This window comes from Mugil cephalus, chromosome 14 (genome assembly GCF_022458985.1).
Source record: "Mugil cephalus isolate CIBA_MC_2020 chromosome 14, CIBA_Mcephalus_1.1, whole genome shotgun sequence".
Lineage (NCBI taxonomy): Eukaryota > Metazoa > Chordata > Actinopteri > Mugiliformes > Mugilidae > Mugil > Mugil cephalus.
In genome coordinates, this window is record NC_061783.1 from 21,366,440 (window position 1) to 21,389,160 (window position 22,721).

General features: G+C 39.1%; 3 protein-coding genes and 2 pseudogenes across 5 annotated transcripts in view; all 5 read left to right on the forward strand.

Moving 5' to 3' along the window:
- The window catches only part of LOC125019714 (major histocompatibility complex class I-related gene protein-like), a 118,646-nt gene that overhangs the window by 30,508 nt on the left and 65,417 nt on the right, over positions 1-22,721 (forward strand). The window lies entirely within an intron of this gene.
- LOC125019710 lies at positions 1,868-21,488 on the forward strand (annotated as a pseudogene).
- LOC125019701 (major histocompatibility complex class I-related gene protein-like) lies at positions 1,974-6,882 on the forward strand. The gene is made up of 7 exons (XM_047604663.1): positions 1,974-2,791; positions 2,922-3,191; positions 4,853-5,131; positions 5,552-5,854; positions 6,011-6,121; positions 6,419-6,436; positions 6,531-6,882. The coding sequence occupies exons 1-7, from the start codon at positions 2,743-2,745 to the stop codon at positions 6,587-6,589; spliced, it is 1,089 nt and encodes a 362-aa protein (XP_047460619.1). The 5' UTR covers positions 1,974-2,742; the 3' UTR covers positions 6,590-6,882.
- Positions 7,855-22,721, forward strand: part of LOC125020296 — a 69,910-nt pseudogene continuing 55,043 nt past the window's right edge.
- On the forward strand, positions 16,557-21,488 carry LOC125019688 (major histocompatibility complex class I-related gene protein-like). 3 transcript variants are annotated; one of them, XM_047604646.1, is made up of 8 exons: positions 16,575-16,667; positions 16,862-18,370; positions 18,580-18,855; positions 19,413-19,691; positions 20,142-20,444; positions 20,594-20,695; positions 20,993-21,010; positions 21,116-21,488. In XM_047604646.1, the coding sequence occupies exons 2-8, from the start codon at positions 18,211-18,213 to the stop codon at positions 21,163-21,165; spliced, it is 1,188 nt and encodes a 395-aa protein (XP_047460602.1). In that variant the 5' UTR covers positions 16,575-16,667; positions 16,862-18,210; the 3' UTR covers positions 21,166-21,488. The 3 variants fall into 3 exon arrangements, with proteins under 3 accessions (XP_047460603.1, XP_047460604.1, XP_047460602.1); XM_047604647.1 differs by lacking the exon at positions 16,862-18,370 and having other exon boundaries at positions 16,557-16,667; XM_047604648.1 differs by lacking the exons at positions 16,862-18,370; positions 18,580-18,855 and having other exon boundaries at positions 16,564-16,667.

Sequence of the window (22,721 nt, forward strand, 5' to 3'; positions counted from 1 at the left end):
AAAGCTGCCACTGGCAGAACAGCGCCCCCACCTGTCTGGCTGCAGGACGAGCACCTGCACTGAAAGCCCAGGATATCAGTCATATTTAACCATCTTCTTAATCACCACACAGGTCCTGTATCATCAATATTTTGAGAACAATTAATCCGTTAATAAATTAGGAATAAACATCAATTAATCCACTTAAAATACTAAAATATTTGATAAAGCATTTTACAGTTTTATTGTGTGAACATCGGGTGTCCCTTCAAACAAGAATTCACTTGAGCTGCGGAAACCTCAAACTTTTCCAACAAATCTAACTTTAACAACATACAAATCATAATAATCAATCAAGGCAAATTAGACCCATTCAGTAGTATTCATAGGTTATGGCTTAAGTTAAACATACAAAAATATAGCAGCTACCGAGAACAGTACAGCTCATCATGCTCAAACACACCTAGGGGCCCTCACGTCTCCAGTCTCCATGTAATCCCTAAGAGACGTCCAGTCTCAGTCAGTCAGAACCTTGCACTTGAATGAATGAATGGAAGCATCAGGGACAAACGGTTTAGATTATATACAGCATCAAGGCCTTGCATTTTGTCCCTGGTTGTTTGTGTTTCGTGTTTCCGCGTTGACTGGCTGTGAAGAGGAACCTGAGGTTTCCTGTGTATTGAGGGGGTCACAACATCGCACATTATGAGGTTTTTGGAATTATTGATCATACATAGAGAGGGTGAGATTATGGTTCAAGTACGCTAATTATCCTACGTCTCATACAATCGGCGGAAAGTCCAACGTTTTACTTTCTTTTATTTTCAGGTGCAGCCAGCACCTGTAAGTAAAACCTTTTTTATGATAAAAATAAATGTGTTCTTTTTTTTTGTTTCCAGCAGCTTCATAGTAGGTAACAAGGGACATTCACACTTGATGATGATCTTTAAATGTGAGCTCACCTGAACTCTCACAGCAGTGACTTGTTCTCTTTCAGCTCATTGTATTGATTGAACTTTAATGAGTATGAAGATCCTAATAAATATAAAGAGGACGTTTTCTGTTCCCTTTTTTCTTCCTGTGCAGAGATGGATATGTAAGTGGCTTTATGCATCATGTAGGTAGAAAAATGAAAACCCAACTCTTTGTTACCTGTTAGCTCAGGCTACCACCTGTCACTCAAAGCAGGAACGCCCTTAATCATGAGTTTAAACCTAATAATAAATAAACATAAACAAATGTGTTACAAAGAAAAAATACCTCCCATGAACATTGAAATAAACCATTGAGACTAAAATCGTATTTTGTACCAGGCTGTAAACAGGCTGTAACATTGGGCTTTTTAACATGGGGGTCTATGGAGATTTGCTCCCTTACTCCACTGGTTGGACATAAAAGAAATGGATTTAGGAACAGGAAGGAAGAGACGGTCGCTATCTGAATGAGAATGGGACACATGGGATTAAATTCTACTTCACATATTATGGGAAAACATCATGATGGAAAATGTGAGAGTAGCAGAGAAGAAGAAACTATACAACATGTAAACATGAAATGTAAAAAAGTATGAAAAGTAAAGAAGGAAACTAAAAAGGAAGAAGTGTTTGGTTTTATAATGTTGAGGAGTTCATCAGGGGATCGGGTCACCAGATATGTTCAGGAATTTAAAGGAAAAACATTCAGATAAAAGGGTTCGAGATTTATAAAGGTGTGTATGTGTGTATATCTGTGTGTACTTTATACTAAACAAATATTAGTTTGTAAACCGCTGCAGTTATCATCACTGACCACAGGGTGGTGGTTATAAATTGTTATTGTAGATGAACAGTAGTTTATTACATTTCCGCGTTTATAGTTGACTCAGACCTGGAGGTTGATGCCTGTTCTCATCCAGCTGGAGTTTTAACCACATGTGAAATAAGATGAAGAAGTTAGTTTTTCTGCTTCTCTTGTGTCATGTTTCATCATCAGGTAAGATCACATTCACATTATTCATCGACTTTTCTTTTTAAATTCTTTCCACTTGACTCTGTTCCTCATATCTGCTGCGACATCGAAGTTTAGTTTCAGTTCAGTTCAAATAATAACACAAATAAAACGCTTAAGTGCAACTTGAACATTTTTATCTGCTTTCTAGATGCTTCATATGTGTGATTATGTTTTATTTGTGTTTAGTGACGTTATAAACCTTGACACGACTTCTTTTCGACTCTCATTGTTGCTGTTCGTCATTGCTTTAACTTTTTTCTAGCGATATGTATAATGTAAAATTTTAATTTACTATATATATTATTATTTCATTTACAATGATAGACTTTAAAGAGCAACATTTGCATTGTGCAGAACTAAAAACATGATGAGATTATTATCCAGTCATGACACATACATCAGTAAACACATCAGCTGTTTTTAGTTGATACAGTGATGAAGGTTGACCTGACAGCAACACATTTAACCTGTGAACACATGTAGAACTACCAGCTTTTTATTTTGATACAATCAACAGTTCATATGAGTAATTACAGCGTTCATGTGTCTGTGTCTCTGCTGCTTCATCTAAAGATGTCTGTCTCTACTTGGAAGTGGAATTTAAAACATCCTTTTGTAATGGTCTGTCACACAAAACCTCTTTGACTTGATTCTATGTAAAGTTTTGGTTGGCAGACCCAACATTTATGTAGTCATCAGGCTTTAGTCAAACACATTCATATCAGTCCAAGCAGCTGGTGACTTGGTCTAAAGTCTTTATAGAAACAGAACAAAATGAAAACTTTGCTTTTGTTGCTTCTCTGCTGCCGTGTTTCATCAACAGGTAAGATCTCATTCACATTCTTCATCATCTTTTCTTCCTTTTCTAGTTTATTTTAACAGAAATCTACCATATTAGTGACGATGAGTCTATTTATGTTTCACTCACATTATAAATGTTGTTTGTTCCACAGTGAAACACTCACTGAAATATTTCATCACTGGATCCTCTGGAGTCTCAGACCTTCCAGAACTTGTGGCTGTTGCATCTGTTGACGACGTCCAGGCTGGATACTGTGACGGCATCAGCAAGAAATTAGAATTAAAACTGGACTGGGAGAAGAAAGTCTTTGAAAATGATCCAGATCAATTGAAGATGTACAAGGACGGATGTTTTACGATTTATCCTAACTTCTTCAAAACCACAATGTTCAGTCTGAAGCAGATCTTCAACCAGAGTGAAGGTACAGTATGTTGTGTGTTGTATGTGGTACCTGACCTCAGATCATTATAGATCATAGAACAGAGACAACAAATATATATGTATCATATATTTATAAAGCAACAAATGCGTTCTTTTGATGAATTACACTAGTCCTTCAAAAAGTAGATCATTAAAGATTCATTCTACATCTCAGTGTTTTTATACTGTGCAGATCTCTCTGTCAGCTGACTCCTGGTCTGATCCTGGAACAGTTTTTGTTCTCTTGTTTTCGTTAATACGCACTGGTGCAAAACAAACTATGTAAGAGAAGAGTAGGACAATCAGAATCAGCTGCAGGTTAATATTTTATGATGAACCTGTTCCAAATGAATTAATTCTCACACTGAGGATAAGAAAAGGATCACTGATCATGCATAAAATAAAGGGCGTTACTTTTTTTCAATAACGGGGTAATTTAACTAATTACTGTTTCCATCTTTATCACGCCGTTTCTGTTACTGAAAATTAAATGGGGTGCATTAATTTGTTCTCAGCTACAGGAGCCGCAGAGCTGTTTTTTTTTTTTGTTTGTTTTTGTTTTGCGAGGAGAGGAGGGAGGGGCGAAACAACCGCATAGGTGATGATGATTGGCTAAGGTGCAGTAGGCTTTCACGATAAGCCAATCTCAGGCAGTGTTCAGTTTATACAAATCACACCAAACTAGCAGAGGGAAGCAGCAGCAGTGCTGAATGTGGAGGAAAAGTTGCCAGCCATCACTGGTTGGACCAGGTCGACCCGGGTTTTTCTCTCTGACTCATATCTGCCTGTTACATTCTGACGAGAGGCCAGACAGACTGGATCATTGTAGAAGCTTCAGCTCAAAAACAATTTTTGATCTATAAAGACTGATCTCTGATGGGCAGAGATTGATGATCCTTTTTTTTGTTTGTTTTTCAATCAAAGAAATCAAATGTGTTGTTACACGATCGTTAATGGAAGCGCATAGGTGAACGGTGACTGTGCTTAAATAGTTTATATAGCGATGTCCCCACCACTTTAATGATCATGGCAGCGCTCTGCATCCGAGAAAAGGGGGATTTGGCGGCAGATATCGCACTCTGTGCATGACACAGTGATTTATTCTAACATCAGCAGCCTTTAGAAAGAGCGGGGGTTCGACAGGTCCATTCTTCAGGTCATCAACAAACTAACTTTATCTGCACATGTACACGATGACATATGAGGGAGAAAAAAAACAGGCACGCAGCTCTAGTGGGAGGTCTGACCCGCGACTTTGGATGTGAAAGCGGTTTATGTCTACCAGCTGGGGTCTGAGGTGCAATAAATATTCAAAGTTCTGTGTAAGTACGTGTTTATACAATTCTACTCTATGCAACTGGCTGAAACCTGCTAAGAAAAAAATCAACTTATTAAACATACTTAAACTTAAAAAAAGAAGAAGAAGAACGCAATAGTTACTTTCCCTGGTAACTAGTTACTTTCATAGTGGAGTAATTCAGTTACTAACTCAGTTATTTTTTGGGAGAAGTAACTAGTAACTATAACTAATTACTTTTTAAAAGTAACGTGAAAGTGAAAAAATGCTGAACATATGTTCTTGACTCATGGGAACATGGAGAACATCAGTGAATCACAGAATTGTTCATTAAACATTATATCTTTGTTGTCTGTATCTTATAGGTGTTCACATTTTACAGCTTATGCATGGCTGTGAATGGGATGAAGAGACTGGAGAGGTCATGGGCTTCTTACAGTATGGTTATAATGGAGAAGACTTGATTGCTCTGGATCTGAAGACATTAACATGGATCACTCCAAAACCTCAGGCCGTCTCCACCAAACTGAAGTGGGATTCAGATATAGCCAATATAAAATTCAACGAGCATTTCTTCACTCAGACTTGTCCTGAGTGGATGAAGATGTATTTACACTATGGGAAAAGCTCTCTGTTAAGAACAGGTACGTACAATCATTACAAGAGTTCATTGATTCCACTCGAAATTCATTAAATGTTAGGTAAATGTAAACTGTCCTATGAGAGGACACAGTGTGGAGGACAGCCTGGACAGAGGCAGGAGATGAGTGCACCAGGTTCTCCATGAACCACCTTCACAGAAAATAACTGCTGACTTACACCAGAGGATTTTACATGGAGCTGTAGCAGTGAAAGCTTTTATTTCTGTTATTAACCTGATGGTGTCCAGTGGTTATCCTTCTCATGGACAAAAAGAGACTGTTTCAATGTTTTCATGTCTGCAACAGACTCTGGAACATTTTAACAAAGAGAATATTTTTCTGTTTTAGTGACATGGTCAAAAATGACCTTCATTAGGAGCTGGATATAAAAGAACTGATCCTCTACATTGTCTGTCCCTCCAGACGTCCCCTCAGTGTCTCTCCTCCAGAAGACTCCCTCCTCTCCAGTCAGCTGCCACGCTACAGGTTTCTACCCTGACAGAGCCATGATGTTCTGGAGGAAAGATGGAGAGGAGATTCATGAAGGAGTGGAACATGGAGAGATCCTCCCCAACCATGATGGATCCTTCCAGATGAATGTTGACCTGGACATTTCATCAGTCTCACCTGAAGACTGGAGGAGGTACGACTGTATGTTTCATCTCTCTGGTGTGGAGGACGACATCATCATCAAACTGGATGAAACACAGATCAGAACCAACTGGGGTAAGAGGACATGAATGTGGTTAGTTGGATATTTAAGACATTGTCCTGCAGGTTAGTTGGTCATTTATCTAAACAGACTTGGATGAGACTGCAAAGTTAATGAGGTGTTTTACCCTGTTTAACTTGAATTGTTCTTAATTGTTCTTTATTCAACAGAGAAGTCCAGTAACCAGACCTCCATCATCATCATCATCATCATCTCTGCAGTGGTTGTTGTTGTCGTCTTTGCAGCAGCTGCTGGATTCATGGTTCATAGAAAGAAACAAGGTGAGCTACTTTGATTTAGTCTTTGAGTTGAATCCTACAGTTTGAAGCATCCAGCAGTAAAAGCTGAGTAAGTCTCAGAGTCAGGAGAAGTCAGGAGAACATGACTATACTATGATGATGAGGGAGAGAAGTGATGAAGAAAGAAACAAAGTGAGAACTAAACAGAAGAGCAGAGTGGATTTATTCTTCAGGTTGAGTGAGTAGAAGAGGATCATATTCACTGGAGATAAGATGATGAAAGATATTCTGACATTAACAACTGGAACTGAAATGGCCTGTCTTTACTTTTCATTTCAGACCAAAAGGCTCCACCTGGTAAGTAAAACTTATTTTATTCTGTTTCATCTGATTTAACAAACTTGATGATTTCTCCAGACTATGAGTTGACCTTTAACTCTGTTTGTTTCAGACCTTACAGATAGTGAAGACAGCTCTGAGCTCTCTGAGAGACTGGATCCAGGAACCTGATGGAGTTGATTCATAACTCGTTAGTCTGTCAAACCAAACTCAGCATCATTTTCTGCTCTATAATGTTCTGGCTTTGCTACAGCTTTGCACACTTATATGGTAACCATAGTTACTATAGATCCACTGTTGAGGAAGCACTCCCTCTTGCATGGATGGGGTCAAGACAGTATTACAGATGTGGAAATAGTAGAATCAGGGCTTCCCCTTACAGCCCGTATGGTGCTTTGGCAGAAGTCCCAGTGCTGATATCTGGAATTATTCTCTGTGTATTGGAATAAATCGACTCAATTGGATTCTTGTATGACTCATTTTTAATAGCTCCCCTTCAACATAGGTATAAAGATCTGGGGCAAAATGGAGGAAATTCAGGACATCCTCCTTTAACAAATCGGGGTCTTGTCTGGGATACCTTGAAGGGAAGATCACAGAGGCCGCTAAAAATGACAAGGTAAGCAGGAAACCTTTTGAACAACTCTGAGGCTCTAAGAGGTGGGTTTAAAGGTCCCTTTTTTAAATACTCAGGTCCTAAAACACCTGAGTGTAGGTGGTTTTAAAGGTCCATCAGTTGGATACTGAGGTCTTGAATCACCTGAGTGTTCAAAAGTAACAGCACCCCTTTGAGAAAAAAAAAGCACTCCTCTTAGGTAAAATAAGTGACCGATAGGGAACGAGAAAAAAGAATTTATTGAAATAGGAAAAGACAAAAGAGGTCACAGGTTTATGTAGGTGTCGATACAGCGTCTCTGTGTGTCTTTTCTGTTGTGTGTGAGATCCACAGACGGGTGGACGGAAACCTAACAGCGATCCTTCCTGGAGGAACGAGCAAAAAGAGAGCTCAAGGATTTTGAGAAATGGTGCAGGGACGTAACTACAAATGGCTTGTTCGGTGAACTAGGGGCCCCCCCACCTCCATACACTAGTGTACCAGAACCAGAGCATGAGCAGTACAGCCCAAACAACCTATTTATAGAGATGCCTCAAATAATAGTAACCAAATGCATGAACTAAAACCCAGGAGTGTAAAGAAGGAACAGGTAAGAGAGAGAAAAACAAACGAGTGAAATGAAAAGACTGTTGACTGGATCAAAAGAAGGAGTAGGTAAGTCAACTGTCAGGACTAGTGAAGTAGTGGGAAGGTCAGAACGAAGGGAGATAGTATGTCATGAGGCTGGGAATGATAACGGGGGTACACGACTGTGGCTGGAGACTGATGATAACGAAGTGGGGTAAACCGCTGCAGTTATCATCACTGACCACAGAACGAAGCAGGCGTCAAAACAACCCGAGCGTGACAGAGTGAGAAGGGCCTTGAGACGAAAAGGGAAGGAGACCCGAGAACAAATTAAAACTTTAGAAAACCCAGAACATGTGGGAAAAGTGTTATTTCACAAATTCGTTAAAATGTGAACTTGATCTAGGCAGCGAAAATCTTCACATTTACCCACGAATGCTTGATACAACAACAATGACCTGTAAATTTATTTGCCTGAGATTTGATTGCAGAAGCTCCTCGTCTTTATTTGTCTGCTGCTAAAGTCCAAAACACACCAGCTCAGGTAACACATAGAAGTTTAGCAGCAGTGTTGGGAATAAAAAAGCTGCCACTGGCAGAACAGCGCCCCCACCTGTCTGGCTGCAGTTCACACTTGATGATGATCTTTAAATGTGAGCTCACCTGAACTATCACAGCAGTGACTTGTTCTCTTTCAGCTCATTGTATTGATTGAACTTTAAGGAGTATGAAGATCCTAATAAATATAAAGAGGACATTTTCTGTTCCTTTTTTCTTCCTGTGCAGAGATGGATATGTAAGTGGCTTTATGCATCATATAGGTAGAAAAATGAAAACCCAACTCTTTGTTACCTGTTAGCTCAGGCTACCACCTGTCACTCAAAGCAGGAACGCCCTTAATCATGAGTTTAAACCTAATAATAAATAAACATAAACAAATGTGTTACAAAGAAAAAATACCTCCCATGAACATTGAAATAAACTATTAAGACTAAAATCGTATTTTGTACCAGGCTGCAAACAGGCTGTAACGTTGGGCTTTTTAACATGGGGGTCTATGGAGATTTGCTCTCTTACTCCACTGGTTGGACATAAAAGAAATGGATTTAGGAACAGGAAGGAAGAGACGGTCGCTATCTGAATGAGAATGGGACACATGGGATTAAATTCTACTTCACATATTATGGGAAAACATCATGATGGAAAATGTGAGAGTAGCAGAGAAGGAGAAACTATACAACATGTAAACATGAAATGTAAAAAAGTATGAAAAGTAAACAAGGAAACTAAAAAGGAAGAAGTTTTATAATGTTGATGAGTTCATCAGGGGATCGGATCACCAGATATGTTCAGGAATTTAAAGGAAACACATTCAGATAAAAGGGTTCGAGATTTATAAAGGTGTGTATGTGTGTATATCTGTGTGTTCTTTATACTAAACAAATATTAGATGGTAAACCGCTGCAGTTATCATCACTGACCACAGGGTGGAGGTTATACACTGTTATTGTAGATGAACAGCAGTTTATTACATTTCCGCGTTTATAGTTGACTCAGACCTGGAGGTTGATGCCTGTTCTCATCCAGCTGGAGTTTTAACCAAATTTGAAATAAGATGAAGAAGTTAGTTTTTCTGCTTCTCTTGTGTCATGTTTCATCATCAGGTAAGATCACATTCACATTCTTCATCGACTTTTCTTTAAATTCTTTCCACTTGACTCTGTTCCTCAGATCTGCTGCGACGTCGAAGTTTAGTTTCACTTTCAGTTCAAATAATGACACAAATAAAACGCTTAAGTGCAACTTGAACATTTTTATCTGCTTTCTAGATGCTTCATATGTGTGATTATGTTTTATTTGTGTGTTTAGTGACGTTATAAACCTTGACACGGTTCCTCTCGACTCTGATTGTTGCTGTTTGTCATTGCTTTAAATTTTTTTTTTCTAGTGACATGTATATATAGTCTTTAAAGACCATAATTTTCGTTGTCCATAAATAAAAACATTACGAGGTTACCATCCAGTAGTGACACATAGTATATTGATTGAATCTGAATGTGTATGAATATCCTAATGGTGACAGTAAACACATCATCCGAGCTGTTTTTAGTTCATACAGTGATGAAGGTTGACCTGACAGCAACACGTGTAGAACTACCAGCCTTTTATTTTCTGTAATCAACAGTTTATATGAGTAATTATAATATTTTCAGTTTAGTAAATCATTAAGTATAAATGTGTCTCTGCATCCTGTCATGTGTCTGTGTCTCTACTGCTTCATCTAAAGATGTCTGTCTCTACTTGTCTGATGCTAAAGTCCAAAACACAGCAGCTCAGGTAACACACACAATTATACACATTGAACATGATGCAGTTCCTCACATGAACAACTCAGAACACTGAGAATAAATTTAACTAAACAATAAATGGCTAGTGATTAGTTTATAAAATAAAATATCAAAAAAAAAGCAGCAGTAGTTTTATTGATGATTACTTTGTAATATTCTCTCTGTAAGATCTGTGTGGATGAGAAAGTGGAATTTAAAAGATCCTTTTTTAACCCTCCATCACATGTTTAATTGTGAGAAATCAAAACAGTTAGATTTTATTTCCACTTCTTGTTTGGGACAACCAACACAAATCTAGTCATCCGTTTCCAGTTAAACACATTCATATCTAGTTCAAAGTCTTTATGGAAACAGAGCAAGATTTAAATGATTTTTATCAAGATTAATTTATTCTGTTTCAACTGATCTCACAAACCATTTGTGATTTCTACAGACTGTCTCCTTCATTTACTAAGAGTGACTCTTTTACTCTGTTTGGTTTCAGACCTTACAGAACTCTCTGAGAGACTGGATCCAGAAACCTGACTAACAAATACCATGAGTTTATTTATATGGGATCATCTTTACTAAATGTATGTCAAAGTTGTTGAATAGATTCGTTCTGTTTCAGAGTCTTTGTAGAAACAGAACAAGATGAAAACTTTGCTTTTGTTGCTTCTCTTCTGTCGTGTTTCATCAACAGGTAAGATCTCATTCACATTCTTCATCATCTTTTCTTCATTTTCTAGTTTTATTTTAACAGAAATCTGCCATATGACAATCAGTCTATTTATGTTTCACTCACATTATGAATGTTGTGTGTTCCACAGTGAAACACTCACTGAAATATTTCACCAGTGGATTCTCTGGAGTCTCAAACCTTCCAGAACTTGTGTCTGTTGAAGTGCTTGATGACATCCTGACTGTGTACTGTGACGGGACCAACGAGATAATAGAAGTAAAACTGGACTGGGAGAAAAAAATCTTTGATAATGATCCTCAACAATATAAGTTGTACACTGATGATTGTTTTAAGCATTATCCTGACTTTTTCAAAACCACGATTTACAGTCTGAGGCAGGTCTTCAACCGAAGTGAAGGTACGGTATGTTGTGTATGACTTCAGTTCATTATACAGTGGTGGAAAAAAGTTTGCAGACACCCCATGCATTTGTGAAATATTTCCATTCAGAATCACTCTAAGGTTTTTAAGTGCAATTTCTTTTAGTATAGTCACAGACAAAATCCTTAACAAATCCTAAAACATTGATTAAAAAAAATTCAATTGGTTCTGTAAAAATACATAAGACATTTTTAGTATTGAGTCATTTTGGAAGACAAATCAAGAGCTGGATGCCCAAGAGTTTCTTCAGCAAGAATTAACCTCATACTGATCCACATGTGCAGGGAAAAACACCCAGTGATGTCGCAGGAGCTCCAACAGCAGTGGTCAAACCAAACTGGTGTCCAATGTTCCACACACACTGTACGTGGTCGACTTTTAGATCATGGCTTAAGGTCCTACAAGGCTGTCAAGAAGCTAGTGATCAATGAGGGCCAGAAGTTAGCCTGGTCTCGTAGGGCCCCAAGAACACAAGAACTGAACAGTCAGGAACCGGAGGAAGATTCTGTGGTCAGATGAGTCCAGTTTCCAGCTTCATCTTCCTCCTGCTAATGTGAGGGTACGCAGAAGATCAGGGGAAGCATTATCTCCAGCATGTACAGTACCTACTGTTAAACAGGAGGAGGCAGTATCATGGTTTTGGGATGCATGAGTGCTGCTGGTGTTGGTCATCTCACTGTCTGTGATGGCACATTAAACTATTGTGCCATTCTCCAAATCTACATGCTCCCTTCTGCACATGCTCTGTTCTGTCAAGGTCCAAACTGGATGTTTCAACAAGATAATTCCCCCTTGCCACAATTCTAGGACCAGTAGAACTTGACTGCAGGAGCACAGGATCCAGATCTTAGACTGCCATCAAAAGGTCTGTTTCAAAGCACAAACCAAAGAATGTAGAGGAATTAAAAGCAATAAAACAAGAAGAATGAGATCAGATTAGCTCTCAACAGTGTGAAAGGTTCGTGGGGAACATGTCAGCCAGAATTAGAACTCTACTGCTGCTAATGGCAGGATTACTAGATGATAATTTGATGATGTCATGGTTTATTTAGTTTTTGTTCCGTTTTGAACATTCTGACTTTGTTACCGACAATGTTGAGAACTGAAATATTGAAACTGTCAAGAAATTAGCTTTATTAGTTTTTCTTGTAAAACAATAAACAAAATAAGTATAATTTTTATTAGTTTGTGTCTGTCTAATGCAGCTACACTTCCTGAAACACAAACAAAATATTTCCACAAATATTTCATGATAATATTTGAAATTGGGAAAATTTTTAAGGGTGTCCGAAACCTTTTTTGCACCACTGTAGATCATAAACAAAACTGACTACTGATCATAGCCACAGAGTTCAGGTGTTAGATGTAGAATGGATGGATCAGAACAGAAATGATCAACCTTATTTATGTGTCTCTTGGACACATGTAGCCTGTACTCCAGCACATGTCTGATGGTTGTTTGATTCTATACACACACTACAGATAAAACTCACCTTGATTTATTTATATTCCTGTATTCATTTATCGTTGTTCATTATACATTATATCTTTGCTGTCTTTATCTTATAGGTGTTCACATTTTACAGCTTATGGAAGGCTGTGAATGGGATGAAGAGACTGGAGAGGTTACTGGTTTCATGCAGTACGGTTATGATGGAGAAGACTTCATTGCTCTGGATCTGGAGACATTAACATGGATCACTCCAAAACCTCAGGCCGTCTCCACCAAACTGAAATGGGATTTAGACATGGCCACTATAAAATACAATAAGGAGTTCTTCACTCAGACTTGTCCTAAGTGGTTGAAGATGTATTTACACTATGGGAAGAGCTCTCTGTTGAGAACAGGTACGTAGAATTCACAGAAAATAACTGCTGACTTACACCAGAGAATTTTACATGGAGCTGTAGCAGTGAAAGCTTTTATTTTTGTTATTAACCTGATGGTGTCCAGTGGTTGTCCTTCTCATGGACAAAAAGAGACTTTGTTTCAATGGTCTCATGTCTGCAACAGACTCTGGAACATTTTAACAGAAACAATATTTTCATCTGTTTTAGTGACATGGTCAAAAATGACCTTCATTAGGAGCTGGATATAAAAGAACTGATCCTCTACATTCTCTCTCCCTGCAGACGTCCCCTCAGTGTCTCTCCTCCAGAAGACTCCCTCCTCTCCAGTCAGCTGCCACGCTACAGGTTTCTACCCTGACAGAGCCATGATGTTCTGGAGGAAAGATGGAGAGGAGATTCATGAAGGAGTGGAACTGGAGAGATCCTCCCCAACCATGATGGATCCTTCCAGATGAATGTTGACCTGAACATTTCATCAGTCTCACCTGAAGACTGGAGGAGGTACGACTGTGTGTTTCATCTCTCTGGTGTGGAGGACGACATCATCACCAAACTGGATGAAACACAGATCAGAACCAACTGGGGTAAGAGGACATAAATGTGGTTAGTTGGATATTTAAGGCCTTGTCCTGCAGGTTAGTTGATAATTTATCTAATCAGACGCTGCAAAGTAAATGAGGTGTTTTAATCATCTTTATCTGGACTTTTCTTAATCTTTAGTTTGTTCTTTATTCAGTTGAGAAGTCCAGTAACCAGACCACCACCATCGTCATCTCTGCAGTGGTTGTTGTTGTTGTCGTCTTTGCAGCAGCTGCTGGATTCATGGCTCATAGAAAGAAACAAGGTGAGCTACTTTGATTTAGTCTTTGAGTTGAATCCTGCAGTTTGAAGCATCCAGCAGTAAAAGCTGAGTAAGTCTCAGAGTCAGGAGAAGTCAGGAGAACATGAGTATACTATGATGATGAGGGAGAGAAGTGATGAAGAAAGAAACAAAGTGAGAACTAAACAGAAGAGCAGAGAAATGTTCCATAGTGTAGAGGCAGTTGCAAAAATGGTCCAATCCCCATAGACTTTCAGTCTGGAACGGGAAATGGAAAGTTCTTCCTGGTCTGTGGAGCACAGGGGCCATCACTGGGAGTGATGTACTTGCATGCAAGAGCCTGGAGAGATTTGTAGGTCAGGAGGAGGATTTTGTAAGTGATGCGTTCTTTGAAAAGGGACTAGTAAAGTTGCTTGGGGATGGAGGTGATGTGCTACCAGGGCTTGGTGTGAGTTAACACCCTTGCAACTGAGGCCTGGATATGGTGCAGCTTGTCAAGAGCCTTAAAGGGAAGCCCAGACAGGACACCATTACAGTAGTCCAGGCGGAAGGAGATGAATGAATGGATTAGGGTCTCTATTCCTGGATCGGACAGTGAGGACTGGAATCTTGAAATGTTTCCTACTGTATGTGAAAGAAGGCAGATTTGGTGATGCTGTTATTGTGGGACAGAGATGAGAAAGTGGAGTCCAAGATGACACCCAAGTTCTGCACTTAGTAATGGGGAGGTGGAACAGCCATCTCTAACCAGGGCAAGATCATAAACCTTCTTGAGCAGTGTTGCTGGAGCCTCCATCTTGAGCTCTGTTTTGCTGCTATAAGTTTCAGGAGGTTAGAGGTCATCCAGCCTTTGAAGTGGGTGGGAGCTGAGAGGATGGGTTAGTGCTGAGGTAGATCTGAATGTCATCAGCATATCAGTGAAAACTGAGTCCATGGTTAAGGGTGATCTGACCTAGGGGGAGCATGTAGATTGTGAAGAGAAGGGGCCAATGACAAGGACTGGAGGGTACCATGCCAGAGCTGAGTGAGGCAATGAGGATGGTCACCACTGGGGGGCAGAAGGTGGGGAGATGGAGTGGGTCCAGAGTGCTGGATGAAGTCCTGACTTTGGTCATGAGGTCAAAGACTTGGTCAAGTGGAAAAGCATCACTGTGGAGGGCAGGCAGTTGGGTGGTTGGTATCCTGCTGATGTGGTGTGGGCAGGGGGAGGAGGTAGACATCAGGAGCTGCTGATGTTTTGCATCCATCAACAGAAGTGGAGTAGATTTATTCTTCAGGTTGAGTGAGTAGAAGAGGATCATATTCACTGGAGATAAGATGATGAAAGATATTCTGACATTAACAACTGGAACTGAAATGACCTGTCTTTATTTTTCATTTCAGACCAACGTCAACCACCGGGTGAGTAAAACTTAGTTTATTCTGTTTCATCTGATCTAATTGTTGTTGATTTCTCCAGACTATGAGTTGACCTTTAACTATGTTTGTTTCTGACCTTACAGATAGTGAGAACATCTCTGAGCTCTCTGAGAGACTGGATCCAGAAACCTGATGGAGTTGATTCATAACTCGTTAGTCTGTCAAACCAAACTCAGCATCATTTTCTGCTCTATAATTTTATTTTTTTATTATTTATTTTTTTTTACTATATTTTTGATGTCATAGTTGAGAAGATGTTTTTCTTGAGCCTCATTATGTTCATCTCTCTGGAGACTGAAGCTTTGTAACTGCTTCACTGGTCACCACTTCCCTGCACACAAAATATAATTTTTAATCTCTGCATGATAAACAGATTTTATAAAAGTAATATATTTGTTTTTAATTAAAAGATCTTTCTAATGTGAAAAGTTTATTTTTTATGTACTGACTATACACACCTGATGATGATGATGATGATGATGACCTTTAAATGTGAGCGCACCCAAACTCTCACAGCAGTTACTTGTTCTCTTACAGCTCAGTGTATTGATTGAACTTTAATGTGTATGAAGATCCTAATGAATAGGTTTAAATGCTGAACCAATCATCTGAGCTAGTTTTAGTTCATACTGTGATTTAGGTTGAAAACACATTTGTATCTGTGAATAAATAATTACAGTCTTTCCAATAAAGCAAATGAGAAAATCTGAATGTGTCTCTAGATCTTAGCATGTGTTTCTGCTTCATCTTTCTGCTTGTCTCTACTTGTCTGCTGCTAAAGTCCAAAATACAACAGCTCAGGTAACAGAACTTGACACATTGGACATGATGCAGTTCATCACCTGAACAATTCACAACACTGACATATAAACAATTAGAACTGCATTTAAAATCACTCTTTTTGCATCGTCATCATTTTATTTCTAAGCTATTACAATTATACTTGAAGATCAGAAAATGTCCTGACAGTGAGTTTTACCTTGGTGACCATTTTTCGGTTGTTGTCGCCCTCTAGTGGAAGGACACTGAAACACAGCTTTCACTGAGAGTCTAATCAAACCAAGACATCCAGGTCTTCAATATATTTTCCACGAGTCATATTAACAGTGCTCACAACTGCTTTAATAATAAAAAAGAAACAATAAACTAATTGTTAAAGTAGAAGCTCACTAGCTACACTTCTATATTTACATTAATCCTCCTTTCATAATAATTTCTTCTTTTTTTCACTGGTTCCTGTTCTTGCTTAATGATATTTTTTATATTGGTATAAAATGCTACCATAATTAAAAATCTTGTTGTATTCAATGTTTTACAGCAAATCCACCACATTATAGACATTTTACCAACTGATTACAGTTGCACATGTTTTAAATAAAGTTATTTAAAAAAAAAGTCCCCTGACACTGTCGGACATTTTATTTCCGGGTTCAGCCAGCTCTCGGTCAGCTGGAATCTTGACCAGATGTGAAATAAGATGATTAAGTTAGTTTTGCTGCTTCTCTTGTGCCATGTCTCATCATCAGGTAAGATCACATTCACATTCTTCATCCTCTTCCCTTTAAATTATTTCTGCTCGTCTCACAACTTTGCTGCAGCCTCGAAGTTAAGTTTCACTTTCAGTTCAACTAATAATACTAATAAACCAGTTACTAGATGCTTCATATGTGTGATTATGTATTAATTATGTGTTTACTGACGCTATAAACCTTGACTGCAGCCATGTGAGCCGTGGTTCGTCAGGCCAGCCGCAGTCTAAACTTTCTTGGGCGTCTACTCGTGTACTTACGGAGCAGGCATGGATGTTGATGCATGTGTCACCACAAAACCTTCATAGGTTATGACATTTTTTGACTGGATTCTTGTTGACAGCTCTCCTCTCTATTACTGTGCAACATTTCAAGTCATTTTACTGCATAATGTGGAAGAAAACTTGCCACCTTATTTAATTTCTCATATTCATTCATAAAACACTTCAACACTTCCTTCATATATTTGCTAAAATATTGTCTTGATCCTTGCTCACACTGGTCCTGACTACTATTGTACAATAGTTCAAGTAATTTTACTGTATAATTTTGAAGATAACCAATGACAAATTCACCCAGCCTAAAAGCATCCCAGTTCAGTTCCTCATATTCAGTCATTGACATTAGTCATTACATTTGATAACACTACAGTTGTAATATTTCCATTATTATTTGTAGAGATTTGCTGCTCTGGTATAGATCTGTTAGTGATTCTGATTAGATCTGGTATTTTTGTGTTGTTCTTATTTAAAAAGGAAAACAGGATTTATTTTCCAAATACCTTTCAATATCACAAATAAGATTTAAAAAAAAAGAAAATTTCTTCAGTCTGTACATTGAAGTGAATTGAGGACAGTAATGATCACTGTTAGGAAGAATCAAATCAATATTTTTGTATAGTTACTGAAGAAAAAATATGACAGTTTGAATGTAAGTCAGTAGAATGTGTCAGCATGCTGGTTGATTTTGTCATTCACTTTTATTAAAACTATACAATACAATTACTTGAACTATTGTACAGTAGTAGTCAGGTATACTGTGAACAAGAATCAAGTCAATATTTGAACACACAATATTTTATATAATCTGTGTCGTCCATCTGGTGAGTAAAACATATTTCACTTCATTTTTGCTGATCTAAAAAGCTGTTTCTGCTTTTTATTTACTATGAATGGACCCTTTACTCAGTTTATTTCTGACCTTACAGAACAGCTGAGCTCTCTGAGAAACTGAAACCTGACTGACAAACACAGCTCACTGAGTCACTACTAGCAGTAGTATGTTATAAGCATGTTTATATAACCCTAACCCTAACCCTAACCCTAAGACATGGTCTCGTGCTGCTTCTACTTTGTATTTTTTCATGTGCTGACCTTTAGCTTCAAATGAGGAATCAGAGATGTTTATGCAGACTGGTATTGAATGTTGTAATAGAATTTTTACATCTCTTAGTGAGTCGTCCAGCAGTTGGTTGCAGGTTATGGAGAATGTTGCTGGTAGACTACTAACTGGATCAAATAGACCTTCTCATTGATCAGTGATGAGTCATAACAACACTGAACATGAACAAAGAGCCTCCACAGGGTTGCTCCAAAACTTTGATCACACTAACAAAGACCACGTCTTAATTGATGAAAGTAAGTTTATTGGTGAACAAACGTTGTTGTTGCTGCTTCTCTTGTGTCATGTTTCATCATCAGGTAAGATCACATTCACATTCTTCATCATCTTTTCTTTAAATTCTTTCCACTCGACCTTGCATGTTGCTCTGTGTCATGGCTTTAACTGTTCTCACACATTTGGTGTTTTACCAGACTCTTTATTGAAGACCATATTTTAATTACTATTATATATATGATTGTTATTACTTTATTTAATTGAGACATTATATTTGCCGTTTGTTCTACAGTGAAACACTCACTGAAGTTTTACAACACTGCCTCATCTGGAGTCCCAAACCTTCCAGAGTTTATGAGCGTAGGACAGGTTGATGACATCTGGGTGGGATACTGTGATGGCAGCAACAAGATAGTAGAACCAAGACAGGACTGGATGAAAAAAATATTTGATGACAATCCTCAAATCAGGAAATGGCACACTGAGCAGTGTTTTAAGATTCTTCCTCCCATCTTCAAAAGCAGACTGGACAGTTTTTCCAGGCTCTTCAACCGCAGTGAAGGTTCAGGTAGGTCTACATATTCCAGGTTTTATTAACAGTTGGTTTGTGAAGGACATTTCTCTCCACCAGTCATTTAGAACTGAAGGAGCTTCTTGGATGAAACATCTCCAAGAAACTCAGCAAGTCCACCTTTTAGTTTTAGTTTGTTTTTGACGTACCATGTCCTGGATGACTGAGAACCTTCACATTCAACAGTGGTCACCAGCAGATGGTTCCCATTTATCAGTTCAACAGTCTTGGATGTAAAGAAACTACTTTAGTATGAATGACAAATGAACCATCTGATCTGATCTAGTTCATCACATTTTCTACCAATCAGTAGAAAAGCCCTCGATAAATACAAGACCTCCACTGACTGTGTTTGACATGAATGTGTTGACTGTTTGTTGAATGACTGCCCATAAATAAAAAAGATGATGATGACTAAAGCATGCTACTAAAACTATTCAGATTACACTGCAGCATCTACAAACCAGAGCATCACACAATGAATCATCATTTAAAATCATCTTCAGATATTTATACATCACTGTTCATTGTGACCTCTGTTGTCTCTCTCTCAGGTGTTCACATTTTACGGTTTATCAGTGGCTGTGAATTGGATGAAATGACTGGAGAGTTTACTGGTTTTGTACGGTATGGTTATGATGGAAAAGACTTCATTGAACTGGATCTGAAGATGTTGACGTGGACCGCTCTGAGACCAGAGGCTGACATTATCAAACAGATATGGGATAAAGATACTTTTGGAATAAAAGGCTATGTGGAATTAGTCACTCATCTTTATCCTCAGTGGCTGAAGTTGAGTTTGAAGTATGGGAACAGCTCTCTGCTGAGAACAGGTAGAGTCACATGAACTGATGTAGTTTGGTGAACACTATACTGTTTATTGTATATTTGTTGTATTATCAGTTCAGTGAGTCTGACTCTTCTGAGAAAGATGAAGAGATGTTTGACAAGAAAGAACTAATCACTTCACTTTTTATTACTCACTATCATTGGTTCAATATATTCTTTAACATATAATGTTGGGGGCTTTTTAGCCTTTAATTGAAAGCACAGTAGGGCCGCTCAGTTAGAGGACTGTAGCCTCAATACATTGGGGGGGTACCCACTGAGCAAAACACCTCCCCTTACAGCTTCATCTGTGTTTGTGGTTAATCAGAAGAGATCATCAGGTTAGAAATATATAGTATGACAGTACTTGATTCTTTATATCTACTTGATCATTTTCTTAATAATCTATACTAATTTTGGTTCCTCTTCCTCCTCTACATTGTCTCTCCCTGCAGACGTCCCCTCAGTGTCTCTCCTCCAGAAGACTCCCTCCTCTCCAGTCAGCTGCCACGCTACAGGTTTCTACCCTGACAGAGCCATGATGTTCTGGAGGAAAGATGGAGAGGAGATTCATGAAGGAGTGGAACATGGAGAGATCCTCCCCAACCATGATGGATCCTTCCAGATGAATGTTGACCTGAACATTTCATCAGTCTCACCTGAAGACTGGAGGAGGTACGACTGTGTGTTTCATCTCTCTGGTGTGGAGGACGACATCATCACCAAACTGGATGAAACACAGATCAGAACCAACTGGGGTAAGAAGACATGAATGTGGTTAGTTGGATATTTAGGTTAGTTGACAATGTATCAAACCAGACTCTAATTAGGCTGCAAAGTAAATGAGGTGTTTTAATCATCTTTATCTAGACTGTTCTTAATCTTTAGTTTGTTCTTTGTTTAACAGTGAAGCCCAGTAACATGACCACCTCCATCATCATCACCATCTCTGCAGTGGTTGTTGTTGTTGTCATCATAACTGGATACATGGTTTATAAAAAGAAAAAAGGTGAGCTACTTTGATTTAGTCTTTGAGTTGAATCCTACAGTTTGAAGCATCCAGCAGTAAAAGCTGAGTAAGTCTCAGAGTCAGGAGAAGTCAGGAGAACATGACTATACTATGATGATGAGGGAGAGAAGTGATGAAGAAAGAAACAAAGTGAGAACTAAACAGAAGAGCAGAGTGGATTTATTCTTCAGGTTGAGTGAGTAGAAGAGGATCATATTCACTGGAGATAAGATGATGAAAGATATTCTGACATTAACAACTGGGACTGAAATGACCTGTCTTTACTTTTCATTTCAGGCCAAAAGGCTCCACCTGGTAAGTAAAACTTATTTTATTCTGTTTCATCTGATCTAACAAACTGTTGATGATTTCTCCAGACTATGAGTTGACCTTTAACTCTGTTTGTTTCTGACCTTACAGATAGTGGAGTCAGCTCTGAGCTCTCTGTGAGACTGAATCCAGAAACCTGATTCATAACTCGTTAGTCTGTCAAACCAAACTCAGCATAATTTTCTCTTCTATAATGTCTTGATGTCATGTAGAATTTTTTTTTTAATGGCTGCATGAAAAACAGAATATATACTAGTAATATATTTATTTAACTAAAAGCTTTTTTGTAGTTATTGATTATTTCAGTTTCCAACAGCTTTATAGTAGTTAGCGAGGTTGACCTGACAGCTGACTGTGAGCAGCACTATCACTACTATTGTTCTTTTTGGTTAACTTTAAAGGTACTTTACAGCATATGTGTGGACTTACAGTCTTGCCTGAATAAATCTGTTTCTGGATCTTATCTTGTGCCTGTGGTCCTGTTGTTTGTTGGTTGAAACTGGATTCTCCAGCAGATTTTAACTTTTTTTTTCTGAATTGAGAAGATGTCTTTCAGCTCTCAGCATTACCAACACACAGACACAAGACTGTAAGGGATCATACGATTGTCTCCTGCTTATCCTAGTCCTGGTCATGGGGGCAGCAGCTTCAGCAGGGAAGTCCAGATGGCCCTCTCCCCGGCCACTTCCACTGGCTCCTCCGGAGGAACCCCCAGCCACTCCCAGGCCAGACGGGAGATGAAATCCCTCCATTTTGTAGTGGGAACCCCAAGGCCTCTGTCTGGTGGTACATGCCTGGAACATCTCTAACGGGAGGCATCCTCACCAGATGCCCAAACCTCAATTGTCTCCTCTTTACGTATCTCTAAGGCAGGGCCAGGCCACCCTGCAAAGGAAACTCATTTTGTCCCTCATATTCGCGATCTTGTTCTTTCAGTCATTACCAAATTTCATGACCACAGGTGAGGGTTAGAACGTAGGTCGACCGGTAAATTGCGAGTTTTGCCTTTCAGCTTAGCTCTCTCTTCACCATGACAGACCGGTTAACCGTATCTCTGCGGATGCTGCTCTGATCCATCCATCAGTCTCCTGCTCCATCCTACGCTCACTCATGAACAAGATCCCAAGATACTTCAACTCCTCCATTTGAGGTCCTTAGCTCAATGAAACTAAGAGGACCATATAATCCGCTAAAAGCAGGGACGAGATCCTCTGATTACCAAACTCAACACCCTCCGCCACCCAGCTGCGCCTAGAAATTCTGTCCATAAAAGTTATGAACAGAACCGGTGACGAGTCCAACTTATAACAGGTAACATGGACGAAACTCTTGCTCCTTTGGTACCCCATACTCCAGGAGCACCCCTCCACAGAATGCCTCTGGGGACACGGTCATAAGCCTTCTCCAAATCCACAAAACGCATGTGGACTGGTTGGACAAACTCCCATCTCCCCTTCTGTACCCTTGTGAGGGTAACAAGCTGGTCCATGGTTCCATGCCCGGGACAAAATCCGAGGAGTGTGATCCCACTGTAGTCGGAACACATCCTCTGGTCCCCTTTCTTAAAGATGGATCCGGGAGCTCCACCACTGGGGAGTTGTTTCACTACCTTGATGACTTCTGCTGAGGCACCCTTGGGGTGCGGTTGAAGGACTGGTGCTCTGTAACTCAGTAGCTGTCACATTCCTGAGCACAA